The sequence below is a fragment of the Callithrix jacchus genome, chromosome 15 (genome assembly GCF_049354715.1).
Source record: "Callithrix jacchus isolate 240 chromosome 15, calJac240_pri, whole genome shotgun sequence".
In the NCBI taxonomy this organism is placed as follows: Eukaryota; Metazoa; Chordata; class Mammalia; order Primates; family Cebidae; genus Callithrix; species Callithrix jacchus.
The window spans coordinates 57,316,261-57,336,539 of NC_133516.1; the positions used below are offsets into that span (position 1 = coordinate 57,316,261).

The 20,279-nt window shown below is 38.0% G+C and overlaps 1 protein-coding gene across 41 annotated transcripts in view; it reads left to right on the forward strand.

Moving 5' to 3' along the window:
• The window catches only part of CHL1 (cell adhesion molecule L1 like), a 200,645-nt gene that overhangs the window by 148,704 nt on the left and 31,662 nt on the right, over positions 1-20,279 (forward strand). For all 41 annotated transcript variants that reach the window (XM_035276117.3, XM_078351502.1, XM_002758566.6 and 38 more), the window contains 5 exons: positions 5,073-5,213; positions 5,544-5,655; positions 7,070-7,236; positions 9,787-9,952; positions 19,985-20,109. In XM_035276117.3, coding sequence (XP_035132008.2) covers positions 5,073-5,213; positions 5,544-5,655; positions 7,070-7,236; positions 9,787-9,952; positions 19,985-20,109 — 711 coding nt within the window. The remainder of the gene's footprint in view (positions 1-5,072; positions 5,214-5,543; positions 5,656-7,069; positions 7,237-9,786; positions 9,953-19,984; positions 20,110-20,279) is intronic.

Genomic DNA, 20,279 nt, shown 5'->3' on the forward strand with positions numbered 1-20,279 from the left:
ATGCCAAGCCTGAACCTGGCCCATTACCGCTTGGTTCCCTGCCTGTCTACTACCAAGCTCAAGCACAAAGACCTGAAAAGTCCCATGTCCAGTCCACCCTGAGCCCACTCCAAATGAGCTGGGCATGGAAAGACAGGAACAGCCTAGCACTGAGGGCCAGCTCTCCCCATTCCACCATGCTCAGCATAGAGCTCCAAGGAGTCCCCAAATCTTCCACTGGCACCCAGAGCTCAGATCATTTTAGATGTCCTTGTTCAGGCAGAGTCCCCAGACCTACCACTGGAATCTAACACTGAGATCATTTTGGATCTCCTTGTTCAGGCAGGGGGACAGCACGTATTTTATGTGTCAATTGCTTAATTAAAAGCAGGTACAATAGTGACTTCCATTTGTCTTTTTGTCTGGGGCCTGCACAGGTGTAGGGTGAGTCACTTGGTGGACAACAGACCTGGGGTCCCATATGGCCTGTGTACCTTCCCAGCTATTTCATCTTGAGCTGTTTTCTGAACCTCCCCAAGCTTGTGTTTTTTAAACTGCGAAATGGAGATAGTAGTACTTGGTTGTGATTGAATGAAAAAAAAGAAAAAATGTAGCCAGCTGCCTAGGGCAGTGATTCATCTGTAGAGTATTGTGATGGTTTATAAACTCTGGAGCCAGACTGCCTGTGTTTGCATGCCGTTTACTAGCTGTGTGACGGGATGTGTTACTGACCCTCTTCAAGCCCATTTGTCATCAGTAAATTGGGATAAAACTAGTGCTGACTCACAGGGCTGTTTTGTGGATTAAAGGAAACATCATGCAAAGAATGTTTAGCATGGGGACTACCACAAAAACAGCACCCTGTAATGTATAGTTGGTTGGTATTGTTTTTCCATCACAGACACTCAGGAAACCTTACTCCTCATGATTACTATCTTCAGATTTGAGATTTTTCTCCTCATCTCTTTAGGGCACAGAATAAGAAATGAAAAATAATAATAAGGTTTGGGGTAGATGCAGGGAAATGAAAGCAACTTTTGTTTTTAATGAATGTTACAACAAAAGTTACTAAGGTAAGGAACACAGATTGTCCAGAACACAAAATGATAAACAGTTATATTTGGATGGTATTTAGCTGTTTACAAAAGACATTCATGAATTATTTGGAATCCACAAAGAACTTTATAAAGGAGGTACTATTTTTTATATTTAACTGATTCATTCATTCAATAATATTTATGGAGTGCCCTCTATGTGCCGGCACTGGAATTCGTGGTTGAGACACACCAGTGAATAAAATGGATGGAATCCTTGCTCTCCTGCCATTAGAAAAATAAGCACATGTGTGTACACTGTGGTGTGATAGAGCAGAAAATAGCTGGGTAAGGGTAGTGCCTGAAAAAGGTTCGGTACCCCAAGTTGTGATCTTATTTTAAGATAATAATAGTAAGGGCCCTTGTGGTAATTTACCTTTGAGTAGAGACATGAAGGAGGTGAGGAAGTCAGCTGTGCAAATAACAGGAAAAGTGCTTTCCAGGTGGAGAAGTGGGTTGAGGAAGAGAAAAGAGGTGAGTGTGGCTGAAGCTGAAGGAGGGTAAGGGCAGCCCTAGGCCACCAAATTCACCAGCAGGGGAAAGGGCCAGAGCTTAGGCAAAGATGAACATCCAAGTAGGGCCTTGGGATTTTATTGAGAATACACTGGGCAACTCTTGGAGGATTTTGAGCAGAAGAGTGACACAATCTAAATTTTTACAAGGTATTTTCCTGGCCTCTGAATGGAGAATGGGCTGTGTGATTGATTCTAGGTGAAAGGCCATCTGAGAAGCTGTGCGCTCAGGGCTAGATTTGTGGCAGTCGCGGTTAGCATCTGGATTTGTCTCAAAATAGAGCCTTGTTAATGGATGAGGAGGTCAAGGCTGAAAACAAACTTATGCAAGGCTGCACAGCTGAATAATGTAGACCTCAAACCAAAGCCAGGTTGCTGTAATCCAAGCTCTGTGTTCTGTTCATGGCTTTTGGTCATGGCCCTCCTTGCTGCCCTGCAAATAGGTCATAAACATTTATAGACTGGGATATTTGATGACAGTGAGCTGGCTAAAGAATTTGAAATCTCTTTGGGCTTATTTTAGTTTGAGGAATCATATATCCTTTCCCCAAGTTACTTCAAAATTAAATCAAAATGATTGCTATTATTGATTATAGGCCTAACCCTTTTCACATATTTTGCATCTAATATTTCCGAACGTCATAGCAGCTTGAAAGATAGATTCTAGCCTGGGCGTGGTGGCTCACACCTGTAATCCAAGCACTTTGGAGGCCAAGATGGGCGGATCACCTAAGGTGGGGAGTTCAAGACCAGCCTGACCAACATGGTAAAACCCCATCTTTAAAAAAAAAAAAAAGAAAGAAAGATAAATTCTATTATTCTCCATTGGCAACAGAAGGTCAGAGAGGTTACATTATTTACTGGAGAATGCAACCCAGATACATTTAAAACCAGGAATTGAACCCAGGAAGGGTTAACTCCAAAGCTGAAGTTTCTCCCACTTTATTGCATGATTTCTCACTGTGTTGTCTAACACAATGAGAAAGAATTTCTGAAGTATGTAGGACTAATGTGTTTTACAAAGACTTGGCTTTCTTGAATCCTGGGAGCTTCTGTTAGCCTTTGTCAATACACACAATTTCCATACCTACGCCAGCAGGCAGATTTAAGCAATGTTTAATTATTTAAATAAAATACCACTTAAATAGACTAATTTCTTCCTTTTGTAATGCAGTATTAATACAGAGCCATGCATGGATCAAATGGGATGAGAACTAAATGGGAGGATGGGGTTACCTCTGAAAGACTTAGGACTCTTAGTGAGGTGTAGAAGTGAAGAATAGGATCAGAGACTCAGTGCTTTGCAACATTCTTAAAGAATTTAGCCTTAAAAAACTTGGAAGAGATACTCATCTTGCTAATTTGCAAGAGATAAGTGATAAATTCTCTAACAGGATTGTATTCGTTTTCTAGCATTGCTCTAACAAATTAAACATGAACTTAGTGGCTTAAAAGAGTATAAATATGCTACTTTACATTTCTGTAAAATTCCAACATGAGTCTTGGCTAAAATCAAGGTGTCAACAGTGCCATGTCCTGGAAATGCTTGGAGAGCATTCCTTTCTTTGCCTTTTCCAGCTTCTCCAGGCTGCCCACATTACCTGGTTCCCTCCTGCCATCTTTAAAGCCAGCTACATTATTACATCTCTCTGACCATCCTTCCATGGTCACATTTCTCTCTGGCCTTCTGATTTTCAGGATATTTGGGATTACATTGAGCTCACTTGGGAAATCCAGGGGTAGGAAATAATTTTCCTACCTCAATGTCCTTAAGCTAAATCACATCTGCAAGTGCTTTTTTTCCACGTGAGGTGACATAGTCATACATTCTGGAACTTAGATTGTGGACATCTTTCAGGGGCTATTGTTTGCCTACTTATAGAGGCCTTTCAAGAATAAATGTTGCCCAAAATAACATTCTAAGTCATTCCAACAATGACTTAGTATTTATTGACTGGCTTTTCCGTGGTAGCTGCCCTTTGGGCACTGGGGATGCACTATACAACCTCACAGTGAAGTCCTACCCTCAGAGAGCTCACAGTCAAGTGAAAAGCATATTCATTTATGATTCCCAGGCAGAAAAAGATGTATATGTCTTTTAATATTTAACACTCATGTTTTCTGGAACCTAAAACTTAGAATAGTCATTATCTTGTGGAGACACAATCAGAAAAAATTTAGATTGATTAGTGATCTTGTAATGTTCTTTGAACTAAAAATTTTTGCATGTGTCCCCCTCCCATGATATTTCCAGCTAATGTTTTCCTTCCCACTACATTTTTTAATAGTATCATAGCAAGGGCAGGGCTTTTAGAGTTAGAAAAGTGGCCAAATGCTGTGGGATGTATCATTCAGCGTCTCTGAAATCCAGTACCCTCACCTTTAAAATGGTAATATAAATGCTCATCCATCAAGTTCTGAGCAGTGTCAGTGAGATAATGCATGTGCCACATCCAATAGAGATTTTGGTCCTTAACAAATGCATCAGAAATATTAAGTATTCTCTTTTTTTTTCTTTTTTTTGAGACAGTCTCACTTTGTCACCCAGGCTGGGGTGTAGTGGCAGGGTCTCGGCTCACTGCAACCTCCATCTCCTGGGTTCAAATGACTCTCCTGCCTCAGCCTCCTGAGTAGCTAGAATTACAGGAGCGTGCCACCATTCCTGGCTGATTTTTGTATTTTTAGCAGGGACAGGGTTTTGACATGTTGGCCAGGCTCATCTTGAACTCTTGACCTCAAGTGATCCACCCACCTCAGCCTCCCAAAGTGCTGGGATTATAGGTATGAGCCACCATGCCCAGCCTCAGGGTAGGCATTCTCATTTCCAAAAGATATTTCTAGAATTATACTTGGATCAGGAGTGGGGAAGGTTTTATTGCCCAAAAGTAGAAAATCTAGCCCTTTTTCTCAAGAAGAGTTTTATTTCTTACTGGGAAAATGAAATATGCAAGCAATATAGATGAAGTGACTAAATAGTGAATGAAGCATTCGTGAAATGAATGGTGCAGATCAGAAAACTGGAAAAAGGCAAAGAAATGAAATGGGAACAAAAGTGTTAAGGGGAGAAACAGCAGCCAGTATTGATGGCTTGGGGGATCATGATGTGTTGACCAGGTGATTTGTGCTGGGCAGCATCAGTATCTAAATTCAGAAGAGTAACATGAGTGTCACTTCATCATAGGTCTTAAATGCCAAACAGATAATCTGGAATAGTACTATGAGTATAGGTATGGAAAGTCTGAGAGCTTTAGATAAGCAGATATTTTGCTGATAAATATTAACTTGAAAGAGGATTGAAAATTTAAATGGATCTAGAAAGAGAAGTCCATAGTTGACCTTCAAAAAGCCTAAAGAATTGGCTTCATTGAACTATTAGTCACCATAAACTGGTTTTAAAATATAAATACTGTGTGACACGTTTAATAAATGGTATATAAATATTTTATGTCTGTTCTTTATCAAACTGACATTCTTTAATCTCTTTCAGATCATCCATTTGCTGGTGATGTTGTCTTCCCCAGGGAAGTCAGTTTTACCAACCTACAACCGAATCACACTGCTGTGTACCAGTGTGAAGCCTCAAATGTCCACGGAACTATCCTTGCCAACGCCAATATCAATATTGTGGGTGAGTGTGCCTGGGAGCTGGCTTAACCTGCTGTTTTCCTAAGGAACATGATCAAGGTCATGTTCAGAAATACCAGTTGAACTCTTGACACATAATATATGGGGGGAAAAAACCAAAGCACTTTTCACCATACATTTGGGTTTTAGACTTCACACTGCAATTATACTTTCAAAAATGCACTGAATTGGGATAGTTTTATAATTCAAGACAGACACCATAATATTCAGCTGTTTTCTATTCTTATTAATATGAATAGGACATAGTAAAATTTAGTTTGCACACTTTTCTTCCATGAAAGTTTAAAACTGTACTTATGTTATTTTCAAATAGATGTCCGTCCATTGATACAAACCGAAGATGAAGAAAATTATGCTACAGTGGTTGGCTACAGTGCTTTCTTACATTGCGAGTTCTTTGCTTCACCTGAGGCAATTGTGTCCTGGTAAGCTAGCAGCAAACACAGTATTCTTAAGAGAATGTCAGTTGTAGATTTGACCTTGTTTCTTCATCCCTTATTTGACAGGCTGCATTGCGTCTATATTGTTACATGTACCCAGTGCCTCTGAGACATAAGGTAACAAACTTACCTCTCAGGAAATCACCTCTTCTGAAAACATTGGCTAGGTTTCTAAAATTTTCTTACACAGAGACATACAGAGAGCCACTTGTGTTCATAAAGAAACGCAGAGAATTAAAGAGATTACAGAGACAATTTTAAAGGGAGAATTGGTTTTTCAATAATACCACAGGTCATATTTAACTCTATTGTTGTTGTTTTGGGATTATCTAAATAATTATCTAAGCTTGCATTTAATTCCAAGTACATGTGCTTCAGACTTTTCCAGCATTCATTTTTATTTTAATTTTCATATATTAATTGGTATCATAAGTTCAAATACATTGTCAATATGGATCTACCTTATTAGTTACTTTACTGAAAAAGCTTGATTAAATAGTTCTTGAATAATGTTGTCATTGCTCTGTAGGGCAGGGTAAGATGAGTTACCCCAGGTCATACATTTATAGGGTCAGATATTGTCTTTATTTATTTTAAATCATGGTACATATTTTGTTTATCATTGGTTTTTTGCATTATTTTGATTTTTGAAAACACTCCATTGAAATATTATTTACTGTGCCTCCTGAGATGTTTGGTACCCCATTAAATTTTGCATCTGAGGCAAGCCTCTCACTTACCTCAGCCTGGTCCCTGTCCTGTGAACCTGCATGGACAGCATCCACAGTTTATCCTTTGTGGTTTTTTTTTGTTTTTTTTTTAACTCAAGCAGTAACTTACTGTGAAATGTACAGGGTAAATCAAACTGTGGCAGCAAATGCTTGGAAATGGATGAATGTGGGAGGAAATAACTCTGGTTTGATAGGATAAATGTAATCCATGTCCACAGGACAGGCAAGACTCCCTGGCTTATAATATTTCTGAATGACCAATGTTTTCCCAGGACAGCAGGAGGTTTGGAAGGTTCATTATCTCTTTCAATTACTAGCTTTCCTGTTTAGTACCCTGGAGCAATCATTAACTAAAGAGTTCACCATCAATAAGCCAGAAAATATTTATTAAGCTCTGAAGACACATGCAAACAGTGCAGGTAGCTATGAGAAATACCGCAGAAGCACGGAGCATGGATTTATATTTTCTCTAGCCACAGTCTATTTGGGTAGGTAAGATATACATTCATGGTCCATTTTGAGAAAAATATGAAACCCAATGGAACATTTCATAAGATTTGCTAAGCTCTTGAAAAGGGGATTAGCCTGAGTGACATCATCGACTAGTATTTAAAAGAGTATGCAATTTTGTGCCACCTCAAATGGATGTATGCTTTCTCTGTTCATAGGCAGAAGGTAGAAGAAGCGAAACCCCTGGAGGGCAGGCGGTATCATATCTACGAAAATGGCACATTGCAGATCAACAGAACCACTGAAGAAGATGCTGGGTCATACTCATGTTGGGTAGAAAATTCTATAGGAAAAACTGCAGTCACAGCCAATTTGGATATTAGAAGTATTTTTATTTCACTGTTACTTTGCATGAATTGTCACATGGGTTCAGTCTGTCTTCATTTGCCCAATGGAATAATACAATTTAAGTTGGACTACCTGATAAAGTTCTTTGAGCTGTTTTCCAAAATTCCTAGATTGGGTTTCATCTAAAAGATCATTCCAAGAATTACAAAATATGCCGATGATATGTGCACAGCTTCATTCTATTTTAAGAGGAAGCCAGGTGTTGTTAGTGACAGATGGCTGTCAATATTTAAAAATTATCTATTAACCATACTACATCATACCTCTGTAACTGTATTTTATTTCAAAAGCCAACTCAAGGTAGTGTTACCAGTAATTAAGTTTTTGGGCTAAAGATTTTACAAACTCATAACTTCATAATGACTGAGGCATGACAGAATGAGGAGGATTTTTTATTCTCTTCTTGAGTCATAAACAGCTTTGTATTATTCTTTCTCACTTCAGGGCACAGTCCTGGGAGCTGTTAATAGTTTCTTGGGCTTCACTGATATTTTGACTTTAATATTGCTCAAAGAATCCTCAAGAAAACACAAACTACAGAAAGGTCCTTCAGTAATAGTAGGGAGCATTTTTGTTTCTTGTGTCATGTCAATATCCCGCCTGTTTCTCACTTCCACCTAAATAAGGGAGAGCATGCTTGTTGGTTCCTCTGTTTTCACTGATGCCCTTTTTCCTCATACCTGTTCTGCTTATGTACCCACTGATGTCTTGACATTTCTTTCCCTCTCTTCTCCCATTTACATCCTTCCTTTAATCTTTTTTCATCCTTTTTTCTTACATCCTTTTCTTATTTTTAGTATCTGTCTCTTTCAGTGCCCTAAGTAAATCAAATGTGCCAACCCCACAGACTATATTTTTAAAGCACTCAAATACTCTCCTGCAACATTTACTTATCTCTGATGTCTTCTACATTTTCAAATGTCATGTACACTTTTCAAGATGCCCTCATGAAATCACTGAAGATGATGATAATTGTTTTTATACTTCAAAAAGTAAACCTATATGAAGGTTAAGCAACTCAGCTAGGTGTAAGGGGCATGAAGCCTCGAATCTAAATGGAACTTGGCATTCCTGTTGCTCAACATAGTACTTGGCCCAAAATGGACCTCAAAATGGCTAGTGGCCAGAGAGATGGATAAGTTTACAAACTTTCAATATGCTGTAGTGTCTATTTTATATGTAAAGAACACATACAAATCATAACAATGAAGAATTAAGGATATTTTTATATGCCCAAAAGGCCTGTTGAGAATTGAGTTAAGTGAGAGCCTATATAGTATAGTGATTGAAAGTATGAATTTTAGTCTCAGGCAGATTTCGGTTCAAATCATGGTTCAGCTCCTTACCAGTTAGGAAACCATGGTCTTATGGTTTAATTTCATTTTAGCCTTGAATTATCTTCTCTGTAAGGTGGGAGTATTAATATTCATGAAGTTGTTGTAATTTTAAAATGCCACAATGAATATGCATTACTTAGCAGAGTCCTGATAGAGAGGTGCTTATTAAACTGTGTCTATTATTATTAAATGAATTTCTGGCTTTAAATTTAGAATAGTAGAATAGAATATCAAATAATTCACTTAAAATTAATTCAATAATAGTCTCTTCAAGTTTTGTGCCTGAGATAACAATTAATTTTATTAACACTTTTCGTTTTTAACCAGTTCCTTGAGAAAAATGTATATGGCAAATATCAGAGTATAATTATGGAATTGGAGGTCAGCTTGTGCAGTTGGTCTCTAAGAGGTCCCCAAAATGCCAAATGCCGCATTAAGAGTATACCTACTTTTAATATAGCCTTAAAAAGTAAGGATTGCATGTTTTGAAACAATTATAATGAAGCAAACATTTTTTAAAGCAGCCATATACCAATCTTTGAGTTTCATAAGGTTGATAACTACAAACTTATTTTTGTTTCAAACTATCACTCCCTGAAATTCATTCAACAGGAGAGTTAATGATAGGTATCAAGTGCCTGTAGTGTACAGGCTCCCTTCTAGGCTCTGAGGATAGTGTAGTGTTACAAAACAGGCACAGGTTCTGCCTTCCCGGGGCTTACCTTCTAGTTCCCCACCTTCATGTTGATAGTTCATCCATGCATGGGCTTAAACATTTACCCTCAGGTTTCTGAATTAATAATAAACATGCTAATAGAAAATCAACTGTCTTTCCCTTTTTCTTTACAGTGCTTTGATTACATATCCAGAAGCACTCGAAGGAGAAATTATATTATTTTCCACTTCTAGAGACATTTGTTTGCTTATACTTTGCTTACTCCCTTGCCCAATAAATAATGAGGAAAATTACTAAACTATTAACTGATATTTCCACTTAAAATTTGTCAAATGTCCAAGCCTGGATAGAAAGAAAATAATAATGATATATAATGTTAGGAAATTGCAGTGGGACAAACCCTGCATGAGAATTGGACTGTTATGGTGACAATTTGGTTACTTAAATTGCAGGCACTTAATAACAAAGTAAGCTATGCTTAGTTCTAACTAGTATCTTTGTTTGGTAAAAACAGATGCTACAAAACTTAGAGTTTCTCCCAAGAATCCTCGAATCCCCAAATTGCATATGCTCGAATTACATTGTGAGAGCAAATGTGACGCACATTTGAAACACAGTTTGAAGTTGTCCTGGAGTAAAGATGGAGAAGCCTTTGAAATTAATGGCACAGAAGATGGCAGGTAGGTAAACTATTATGATATGTCATAATATTTGCTTTGGGTGAACATCTTGCATTTGAAAAACAAAATTTCTAGGTCAGGCATGGTGGCTCACGCTCATAATTCAGCACTTTGGGAGACTGAGGCCAGTAAATCACTTGAGGTCAGGAGTTCAAGGCTAAGTTAACCAACATGGTGAAACCCCATCACTACTAAAAATACAAAAAGTATCTGGGCATGGTGGTGCACACCTGTAATCCCAGCTACTCAAGAGGCTGAGGCATGAGAATCACTTGAACCCAGAAGGAAGAGGTTGCAGTGAGCCGTGATCGCAGCACTGCACTCCAGCCTGGGAGACAGAGTAAAACTCTGTCTCAAAATAAATAAATAAATTTTGAAAGTATTCATACTGAAATAAAAACAAAAACTGAGTAATATTTCTGTCTTCAAGTCACTTCACTCTCCTATAGTATATTTATCATCTTGTTTTTGCTACTGACTTTCCATGTAGCATGTACCATTCTGTTAGTGTATGAAATAGAAATCACTCTAAATAACTGAGAAATAATTGCATGGGCTTGGATTCTTGCAAAAAAAGACTGGAGGAGGTAGGCCTAGAAGAGGCTGCATACTAATCTACTAGATTCTTGATCACACAGCACTGCAGCAGCAATTCAGGTGTCTGGAAACTGCAGCCGTCTTCATGGCCACCTTACCTTTTTGGCACTACTCGTGAGTCCTGTCACTGCTCACTCTTATGTCTCCCAGAACCACTATCTATCTACTCCCACTGGCCCTGAGAAGATGGCACCCATTTTCCTTTTACTTTCCAATCTCACATGATTTTATTTAACTCACCAGCAAAACCTAAATCAAACTCTGTATAGAGAATATAGACAAAATATAAAATAGAACACATAGAGGAAAGTGTGAATGGATGCTTAGTAGCCCTAGGCAATATTAAGTACATCAAAGAAATAAAAAGTCAGCATTTGCTGAATGTCTACTCTCTTTTGAAAATACGTGAAAGTCTGCTTTGTATCCTTTTGCATTGTTACCAAGGAAGGGTTATAACTTAACCATCTTAGAGCCAAATCTCACCTATTGTTAGTTTTGTAATTTATTGCTCTATAAAAGTAAATCTGAAAGTTTTTAAATAGGACGTATGGTGCTTGCATGAGACAGCAACATGACCTCTGAAGCTCAATGGCTTAAATTCAAATCTCAGGTCAGGCCAGGCACAGTTGCTCACACCTGTAATCCCTGCACTTTGGGAGGCCAAGGCCGGCAGATTGCCAGAGGTCAGGAATCTGAGGTCAGAAGTTCCAGACTAGCCTGACCAACATGGAGAAACCCTTCTACTAAAAATACAAACAATTAGCTGAATGTATTGGCACATTCAGGAGGCTGAAGCTGGAGAATTGCTTGAACCCGGAAGGTGGAGTTTGCGGTAGAGCTGAGATCGTGCTATTGCACTCTAGCCTGGGCAACAAGAGTGAAACTCCATCTCAAAAAAAAAAAAAAATTCAGCTCAGTCGCTTATTAGATCTTTGACCTTAGACAAGAGAAGCCGCTTAACATCTCTGGGCCTTAGTTTTAAATTCCATAACAGTTTGAATTAAAAGTATTAAAAAGGTACGTTTATTATAAGGTTAACAATACTGAGCACTTAGAAAACATTAACATATAGAGCATTTAGAAAAAACTAAGTTTACAGTCCACTTTTGCTCTTGTGATTTGTACTACTCATTCTTCATTCTTTTTTCCCCCTTATGACAATTATTTTTAAATTTTTGTTTTTCTTTATATCTTCTTAAAAAAGTTTGGATACATGGGCAGAATGTGCAGGTTTGTCACATAGGTATATGTGTGTCATGGTGGTTTGCTGCACCTATTTACCTGTCCTCTAAGTTCCCTCCCCTAAAACTCCCAAACCCTAAAGGCCCTGTTATGTGTTATTCCCCTCTCTGTGTCCATGTGTTCTCATTGTTCATCTCCCACTTATGAGTGAGAACATGAGGTGTTTAGTTTTCTGTTCCTGTGTTAGTTTGCCAAGGATGATGGTTTTTAGCTTCATCCATGTACCTGCAATGAACATGATCTCATTCCTTGACTGCATAGTATTCCATGGTGTATATGTATCACATTTTCTTTATCAAGTCTATCACTGATGGGCATTTGGGTCAGTTTCATGTCTTTACTATTGTAAATAGTGCTGCAATAAACATATCTGTGCATGTGTCTTTATAGGAGAATGTTATGTATTCCTTTGGATATATACCCAGTAATGGGGTTGCTGGGTCAAATGGTATTTCTGGTTCTAGATCCTTGAGGAATTGCCACATTGTCTTCAATGGTTGAACTAATTTACATTCCCACCAACTGTGTAAAAGCATTTCTATTCCTCCACAGCCTCACCAGCATCAATTGTTTCTTGACTTTTTAATAATTGCCATTCTGACTGGCGCAAGATGGTATCTCATTGTGGTTTTGATTTGCATTTCTCTGATGATCAGAGATGTTGAGTTTTTTTTCATGTATTTGTTGGCCACATAAATGTCTTCTTTTGAGAAGTGTCTGTTCATATCCTTTGCCCACTTTTTGATGGGGTTGTTTTATTTTTTTCTTGTAAATTTGTTTAAGTTCCTTGTAAATAATGGATATTAGACATTTGTCAGATAGGTAGATGGTAAAAATTTTCTGTAGGTTGCCTATTCTGTCTGATGATAGTTTCTTTTGCTGTGCAGAAGCTCTTTAGTTTAATTAAATCCCATTTGTCAATTCTGGTTTTTGTTGCAATTGCTTTTGGCATTTTCTTCATGAAATCTTTGCTCATGTCTATATACTGAACCATATTGCCTAGCTTTTCTTCTAGGGTTTTCATGGTTTTGGGTTTTACATTTAAGTCTTTAATTCATCTTAATTGTTGTATAAGGTGTAAGGAAGGGGTTCAGTTTCAGTTTTTTGTATATGAATAGCCAGTTTTCCTAGCACCATTTGTTGAACAGGAGATCCTCTCCCCATCGCTTGCATTTGTCAGTTTTGTCAAAGATCAGACGGTTGTAGATGGGTAGTATTATTTTTGAGGTCTCTGTTCTGCTCCATTGGTCTATATGTCTGTTTTGATACCAGTACCATGATGTTTTGGTTACTATAGCCTTGTAGTATAGTTTGAAGTCAGGTAGGATGATACCTCTAGCTTTGTTCTTTTTGCTTAGGATTGTTTTGGCTGTATGGGGTCTTCTTTGATTCCATATGAAATTTAAAGTAGGTTTTTCCTACTTCTGTGAAGAATGTCAATGGTAGTTTGAGGGGAATAGCATTTAATCTATAAATCATTTTGGGCAGTATGGCCATTTTCATGGTATTAATTCTTCATATCAATGAGAATGGAATGTTTTTCCATTGCTTGTGTCCTCTCTTGTTTCCTTGAGCAGTGATTTGTAGTTATGCTTAAAGAGGTCTTTTTCATCCCTGTTAGCTGTATTCTTAGGTATTTTATTCTTATTGTAGCAGTTGTGAATGGGAGTTCATTCATGATTTGGCTCTCTGCTGGTCTATTTCTGTTATAAAGGAATGGTTGTGATTTATGCACAATAGATTTTGTATCCTGAGACTTTGCTGAAGTTGCTTATCAGTTCAAGGAGTTTTGGGGATGCAATGATGGGTTTTCTAAATATAAAATTATGTCATCTGCAAACAGAGACAATTTGACTTCCTCTCTTCCTATTGGAATATGCTTTATTTTTTTCTCTTGCCACATTGCCCTGGACAGAACTTTCAATACTATGTTGAATAGGAGTGGTAAGAGAAGGAGTCCTTGTCTTGTACTGGTTTTCAAAGGGAATGCTTCTGGCTTTTGCCCATTCAATATGATATTGGCTGTGGGTTTGTCATAAATATCTCTTATTAATTTGATATGTCTTCCATCAATAACTAGTTGAAAGTTTTTAACATGAAGGGATGTTAAATTTATCAAAGGCATCTATTGAGATAATCATGTGGTTTTTGTCTTTGGTTCTGTCTATGTGATGGATTACATTTATTGATTTGCATACACTGAACTAGCCTTGCATTCCAGAGATGAAGCCGATTCGATCATAGTGGTTATGTTTTTTGATGTGCTGCCAGATTCAGTTCCAGTATTTTATTGAGGATTTTCATATCGATGTTCTTCAGGAATATTGGCCTGAAGTTTTCTTCTTTTGTTGTGTTCTCTTCCTGGAAGCCACTATCAGGATGATACTGGCTTCATAAAATGAGTTAGGGAGGAGTTCCTCCTTTTCAATTGTTTGGGATAGTTTCAGAAGGAATGGTACCAGCTCCTCTTTGTACTTCTGGTAGAATTTGGCTATGAATCCATCTGGTCCTGGGCTTTATTGGCTGGGAGACTATTAATTGCTGCCTCAATTTCAGAACTTGCTATTGGTCTATTCAGGGATTCAACTTCTTCCTGGTGTAGTATTCAGAGGATGTGTGTGTCCAGGAATTTATCCATTTCTTCTAGATTTTCTAGTTTATTTACATAGAGGTGTTTGTAGTATTCTTTGACAGTAGTTTGTATTTTTGTGGGGTCAGTGGTGATGTCCCATTAATCATGTTTTTATTGTGTCTATTTGAATCTTCTCTCTTTTCTTCCTCATTAATCTAGCTAGTTTTATGTTTTATTAATTTTTTCAAAAAAAAGCTCCTGGATTCATTGATTTTTTTGGAGGGCTTTTCATGTCGTTAACTCCTTCAGTTCTGCTCTGATTTTAGTTATTTCTTTTCTTCTGGTAGCTCTCAGATTAGTTTGCTTTGGCCTCTCTGGCTCTTTTAATTGTGATGTTAGCATTTGGATTTGAGATCTTTCAAGCTTTCTAATGTGGCCATTTTATGCTATAAATTTCCCTCTTAACATCGCTTTTTCTGTGTCCCACAGACTCAGTGTACTTTGTGTTTTTGTTCTCATTGGTTTCAAAAAACTTCTTAATTTCTGCCTTAATTTCATTATTTACTCAGGAGTCATTGAGGAGCAAGTGTGTCAATTTCTATGTAATTGTGTGGTTTTGCATGAGTTTCCTAATCCTGAGTTCTAATTTGATTGAACTGTGGTCTGAGGGACTGTTTGTTATGATGTCAGTTCTTTTGCATTTTCTGGGGAATGTTTCACTTTCAATTATGTGGCTGATTTTAGAATAAGTTCCATGTGGCACTGAGAAGAATGTACATTCCGTTGATTTGGGGTGGAGAGTTCTGTGGATGTCTATCAGATCCATTTGATCCTGAGCTGAGTTCAAGTCCTGAATATCTTGTTAAATTTCTGTCTCATTGATCTGCCTAATATTCACAGTGAGTGTTAAAGTATCCCACAAGTATTGTGTGGGAGTCTAAGAACTTGTTAGACTCATAAAACATAATAACTTGTTTTATGAATATGGATGCTTCTGTATGAAGTGCATATATATTTAGAATAGTTAACTCTTCTTGTTGAATTGTTCCCTTTATTCCTTCTCATTTTTGATCTTGTTTGGTTTAAAGTCTGTTTTATCAGAGACTAGGAGTGCAACCCCTGCTTTGTTTTGCTTTCCATTTGCTTGGTAAATTTTCCTTCTTCTCTTTATTTTGAGCCTATGTGTGTCTTTACATGTGAGATGGGTATCCTGAATACAGAACATGGATGAGTATTGACTCCTCATCCAATTTGCCAAACTGTGTCTTTTAATTGGGGCATTTAGCCCAATTACATTTAAGGTTAGTTTTGTTATGTGTGGATCTGACCCTGTCATCATGATGCTGTTTGGTTATTTTGGCTCACTAGTTGATGAAGTTTCTTTATCGTGTCACTGATCTTTATATTTTGGTATGTTTTTGCATGGTTGACACTGGTTTTTCCTTTCCATATTTAGTGCTTTTTTCAGGAGGTTCCTTTCTGAATGATTATTCTAGTTAGCAACTCCAGTAACCTTTTATCAAGGTTCTTAGCTTCCTTGCATTGGGGTAGAACATGCTGCTTTAGCACAGCATAGTTTTTTTTACCCATCCTCTGAAGCCTACTTCTGTCAGTTCATCTACCTCATCCTCCATCCAGTTCTGCACCCTTCTGGAGAGATGTTGTGATTGTTTGGAGGAGAGGCCTTTTGAGTCTTCAGCATTTTTTTGTTGTTGATTCTTTCTCATCTTCTTTGCTTGCTTGTCCTCTCTTGGTATTTGTGCATGAACCACCTCTATGCAAATATATTGGTTTCAGCCTTGGTACTTAATTTATTCTCTACCCTCCTTCAGAAAGGCAGTGTATGTATTACAACCAGTTCTCATGGAAACATGGGATTAATTATACACATCTAAAGGCTACACTTTGCAATACAGATCTTCAGCCTCAGGTTAGGTCACTGCTGAGCTGCCAACTTTTCGGATATGCCTTAATTCTGCCTCTTTTGTTACTGCTGCCTGATTATCCGGGGTCTTCCAAGTGACCTCTGGGCTACAGCCCAGAAGGGAATCAGAGACCCGTGGCTTGTTGGTAATAAATATGACGTGGACATTTAGGCTCTGACCCCAGAAGCCCTAAGCAGCCTTTTCATGTGGCCCAGTCTTACAGTTCCCACAGGATACAAGAGTTGACACTGAAATGAACCTCTGGCTGCCTGAGTGGACTAAGCAAGTGACACAGATGTTCTGCCAGTTTCCCTCAACAAGTCGCCGGCATAAGGGACAATAACCTTTGCTCAGAAGAGGCCCCAGGAGCGAGGAAGCCTGGGAGTAACTGCTGCTGGTTGGCCCTGACTGCTGCCAAGGGCAGGCATAGAGAGATATAGCAGGGGATAGAAGTCACAGGTGTCTGCTAAATTTCTGGAAGGCTGTATCAGTAAGCTCGTGCTTCTTACCTTCTGCTGAAACACCTTCTCCTTATTACTACACAGAAGACCAGAAGCTTTAACCTAAACGGAAGTTAAATTTCTAATCAAATATACATGGTGAACAATGAGAAGTGAAACTTTCTCCTTCTCTTCTCTCCTATCCCTTTTCTCACATAGGGATGCAATAAGTGCTGGGAACTGCCACTCTGAACCATTAGACCTATGGTGCTTCGTGTTATGTTAGTACTTCCCATACACACTTTATCTCTTCAGTCCTCACAGCAATGCTATTAGGTAGGTTGAAATGCCCCCAAGGAGTTTCCTGTGGATTTCTAACCTGCAGGTGGCTATAGACCATAACATTATTGTTATGAAAAAAGCAATGGAACATGGATGTGAAACCATTTTTAGAATTTATACCATGCTTAACAAAGGTAGTGGGGACTGTTCATGACTGTAGGCAAAGTTAGGGACCGAGCACTGTAGGAGAAAACACAGTAGCATGAAAAATGGGATATATTGATAACTAGGGGGGAAAGGGAGGAAATGATATTGAGAATACAGTGGAAGGGTTTTTTTCTTGGCACCAAATAAGAGCTGCCTTTTTTCCCCCTCCAGAAACAGTGGCAAATAAATGAGGGAGGGGAGAAGTTGAAGATGCAAAGATTGTTAAGACGGTCATAGTAAAAGTTCTCTTTCTAACAAATTAGAAAAGAAGGCAATTTGTTCAAGCAAAGAGGCAGGAGAAATGGGAGTTGGGGACATTAAAACATCAACCATGAGAAATGTGATTAGCAATAAGCCAGAAATGAATGAAATCAATTTGATTAATATTATTAGTAACACTCTTTGAGCACATACTGCCAGGCTGTACACACTAATCACTTTATGTGCTTTACCTCATTTAATTCTCCTAAAGAGAAAGAAAATATTGTTATCCCCATTTTTTAGATAAGATGAATTAGGCTTAATGTTTTGTTCAAGGTTGTGCAAATAATAATTGATGAAACTAAGCCGCAAACACAGGTTTCCAAAGAGAGAAGCGTTTTGTCATAGTGTCTTCAGGGAAACACGGATATTACTCAGCTGAACAGGGTAAGACAACAATGGCTGCTTACATGGATTAGGGAGTAGCAGACTGGATACTGCCGATGAAGGAGACGAGTGGTTTTAGGGTGATAGATTTCTCAGGCAAGGTAATTAAACCGGTGAAGACGAATAGATGAAACGATTGGGACACAAAGATGTGAAGATGCTTTTTAGCTTCTTCTAAGAGTTCAGGTGCTATGAGAGTAGAAATGATAGGGCTTTTGAAAGCAAAATCCAGCTGACCTATGATGGGAACATAATTTGAGGGAGAAATAAGGGATTGTTTTCTTAGACACGGAGAATTTGGAGCTGTCTGCTACTGCAGCACAGCATAGTGTGACCCTGCTGAGGCAATAGTTGTCAGATTTGGATGTGTGACAGAATTATCGAGGCTTCCTGTTCAAATGTAATGGTCCTTGCCCCCATCTCCACAGAGTCTTTCTCTGTTGTCCTGGCTGGAGGGCAGTGACCTGATATCAGCTCACTGCAACCTTCACCTCCTGGGTTCAAGCAGTTCTCTGCTTCAGCTGCCTGAGTAGCGGGAATAGGAGCCTGCCACTATGCCCAGCTGATTTTTGTATTTTTAGTAGAGATGGGGTTTCACCATCTTGGCCAGGTTGATCTTGAACTCCCAACCTCGTGATCCACCTGCCTCAGCCTCCCAAAGTGCTGGGATTACAGGTGTGAGCCACCATGCCCAGCCAACATTTTTAAAAGTTCCTTAGACATACCATACCTCCCACATATCGAGGATTAGTGAGGCACCCAACCTTGATTAATTTGAGGCACCTAAGGTACATTTGTGAGACTGGAAATAAGGCATAATGCAACTATGACTTGTCAAAAATTTGGTAGCTTTCTTTCTGGAATGAAGCACCCTATGCAGGTTACAAATCTTGGCAAGATTTTGGCTGTTATGGGCTCTCGTGAAGGGCACAAAAGCCCTGTTTCAAGAGGTTTTTAAAGTGTATTCTTTCATCTAAGAAGGTAAATTTTTCAAAAATTGTCAGCATGTTTAGTATTCTAATATTGTATCAATTGGACAGCTAACATGACCCGAGAAGTTAATTCATGTCAAAGTTTTATCGTGTCTAGAATTATAGTGAGATTCTTGACTAACAGTGCAAGGGAATAATGGTTGGCAAATCTTTCCATTATTTGTGTAGGCAAATGAGGCTGATTCTGTCTATGCTCAAAAGAACTATGTTTTATTTTACTGTGATTTAAAATGGTTTTCTATAATTCAAAATTTTCAGCACTTTATATGAAATTTACATTAAAAATACGAATTATGTGAGTCTCCTTTCCTCTTCATAAGGATGACACTATTTACATTATTTCCACTAAATGCTAATTACTGTGAATATATTTTAAATTTTATGGAACTTGAAAAACACTTTAATAGTTTTGTCAACAATACATAGGTATAGGTTACAAGGTATAATTTATAAAGAAGCAATTTTCTCATAGTAAACCTAATCACAAATTGTTAAAAAAAAAAATGATAAAAAGTAACGTGAAATGATTTGCAAAAACAAGTACTAGACTGCCATCTACTGTTCAAATAAGTCATGATTTAATCGCTATCAGATCTTAAATGTGCATTCTACTTGGGAGTGGAGGGGTGGAGAAAAGAGAAACTAGTGAAAAATTGAGATTATCAAACTCCATCTTAGGTATTCTGGTTCTGTGGAATGCGGATGGAATTCAGGAATCTACCTTTGTAAGAAGCATTCCAATTGAGCCTATATAGGTGGTTCTCTAAACATACCTTAAGAACTACTCAAATGTATCTTGGCTATTGTAAGGTATGATGCATTCTTTAAACATGCCAGACAACACACGGTTCCATCACTTACCCATGCAAACAGATGGTTAAATTTCATAATAATTTTTTAAAATGTGATCTTGTGTATGGCTATGTAGACATTTGTGTATGCTTGAATAATTCTTTATCTCCAGGTTTCAACTGTGGCATTCTCTAATCAAATTTGCATTGCATAAAGTTGTTTTTTCACTCTTACTCAGATTGTGTTTGATGAGGAATGTACATTTTTAAAAGGACTGGGTTTCTGTTGTTTCTGTTGTTTTCCTTCTCACCATGTACTCACTTTTTTTCTGATAGGATAATTATTGATGGAGCTAATTTGACCATATCTAACATAACTTTAGAGGACCAAGGTATTTACTGCTGTTCAGCTCACACTGATCTGGATAGTGCTGCTGACATAACTCAAGTCACTGTCCTTGGTAAGTGCGCCAACCAATGAGAAATCTGTTCTTTTTTTCATTTCTGATTAAATTATGTTGTTCCTGGCCAATAAAGCTAATGATTCTTTGAGCCCCTGCACATATATTGTTAGTTTGAAATTTTTGCTTAAAAAGCAACCCAATTTCAAATCCTTTCTCCTCTTTTTATA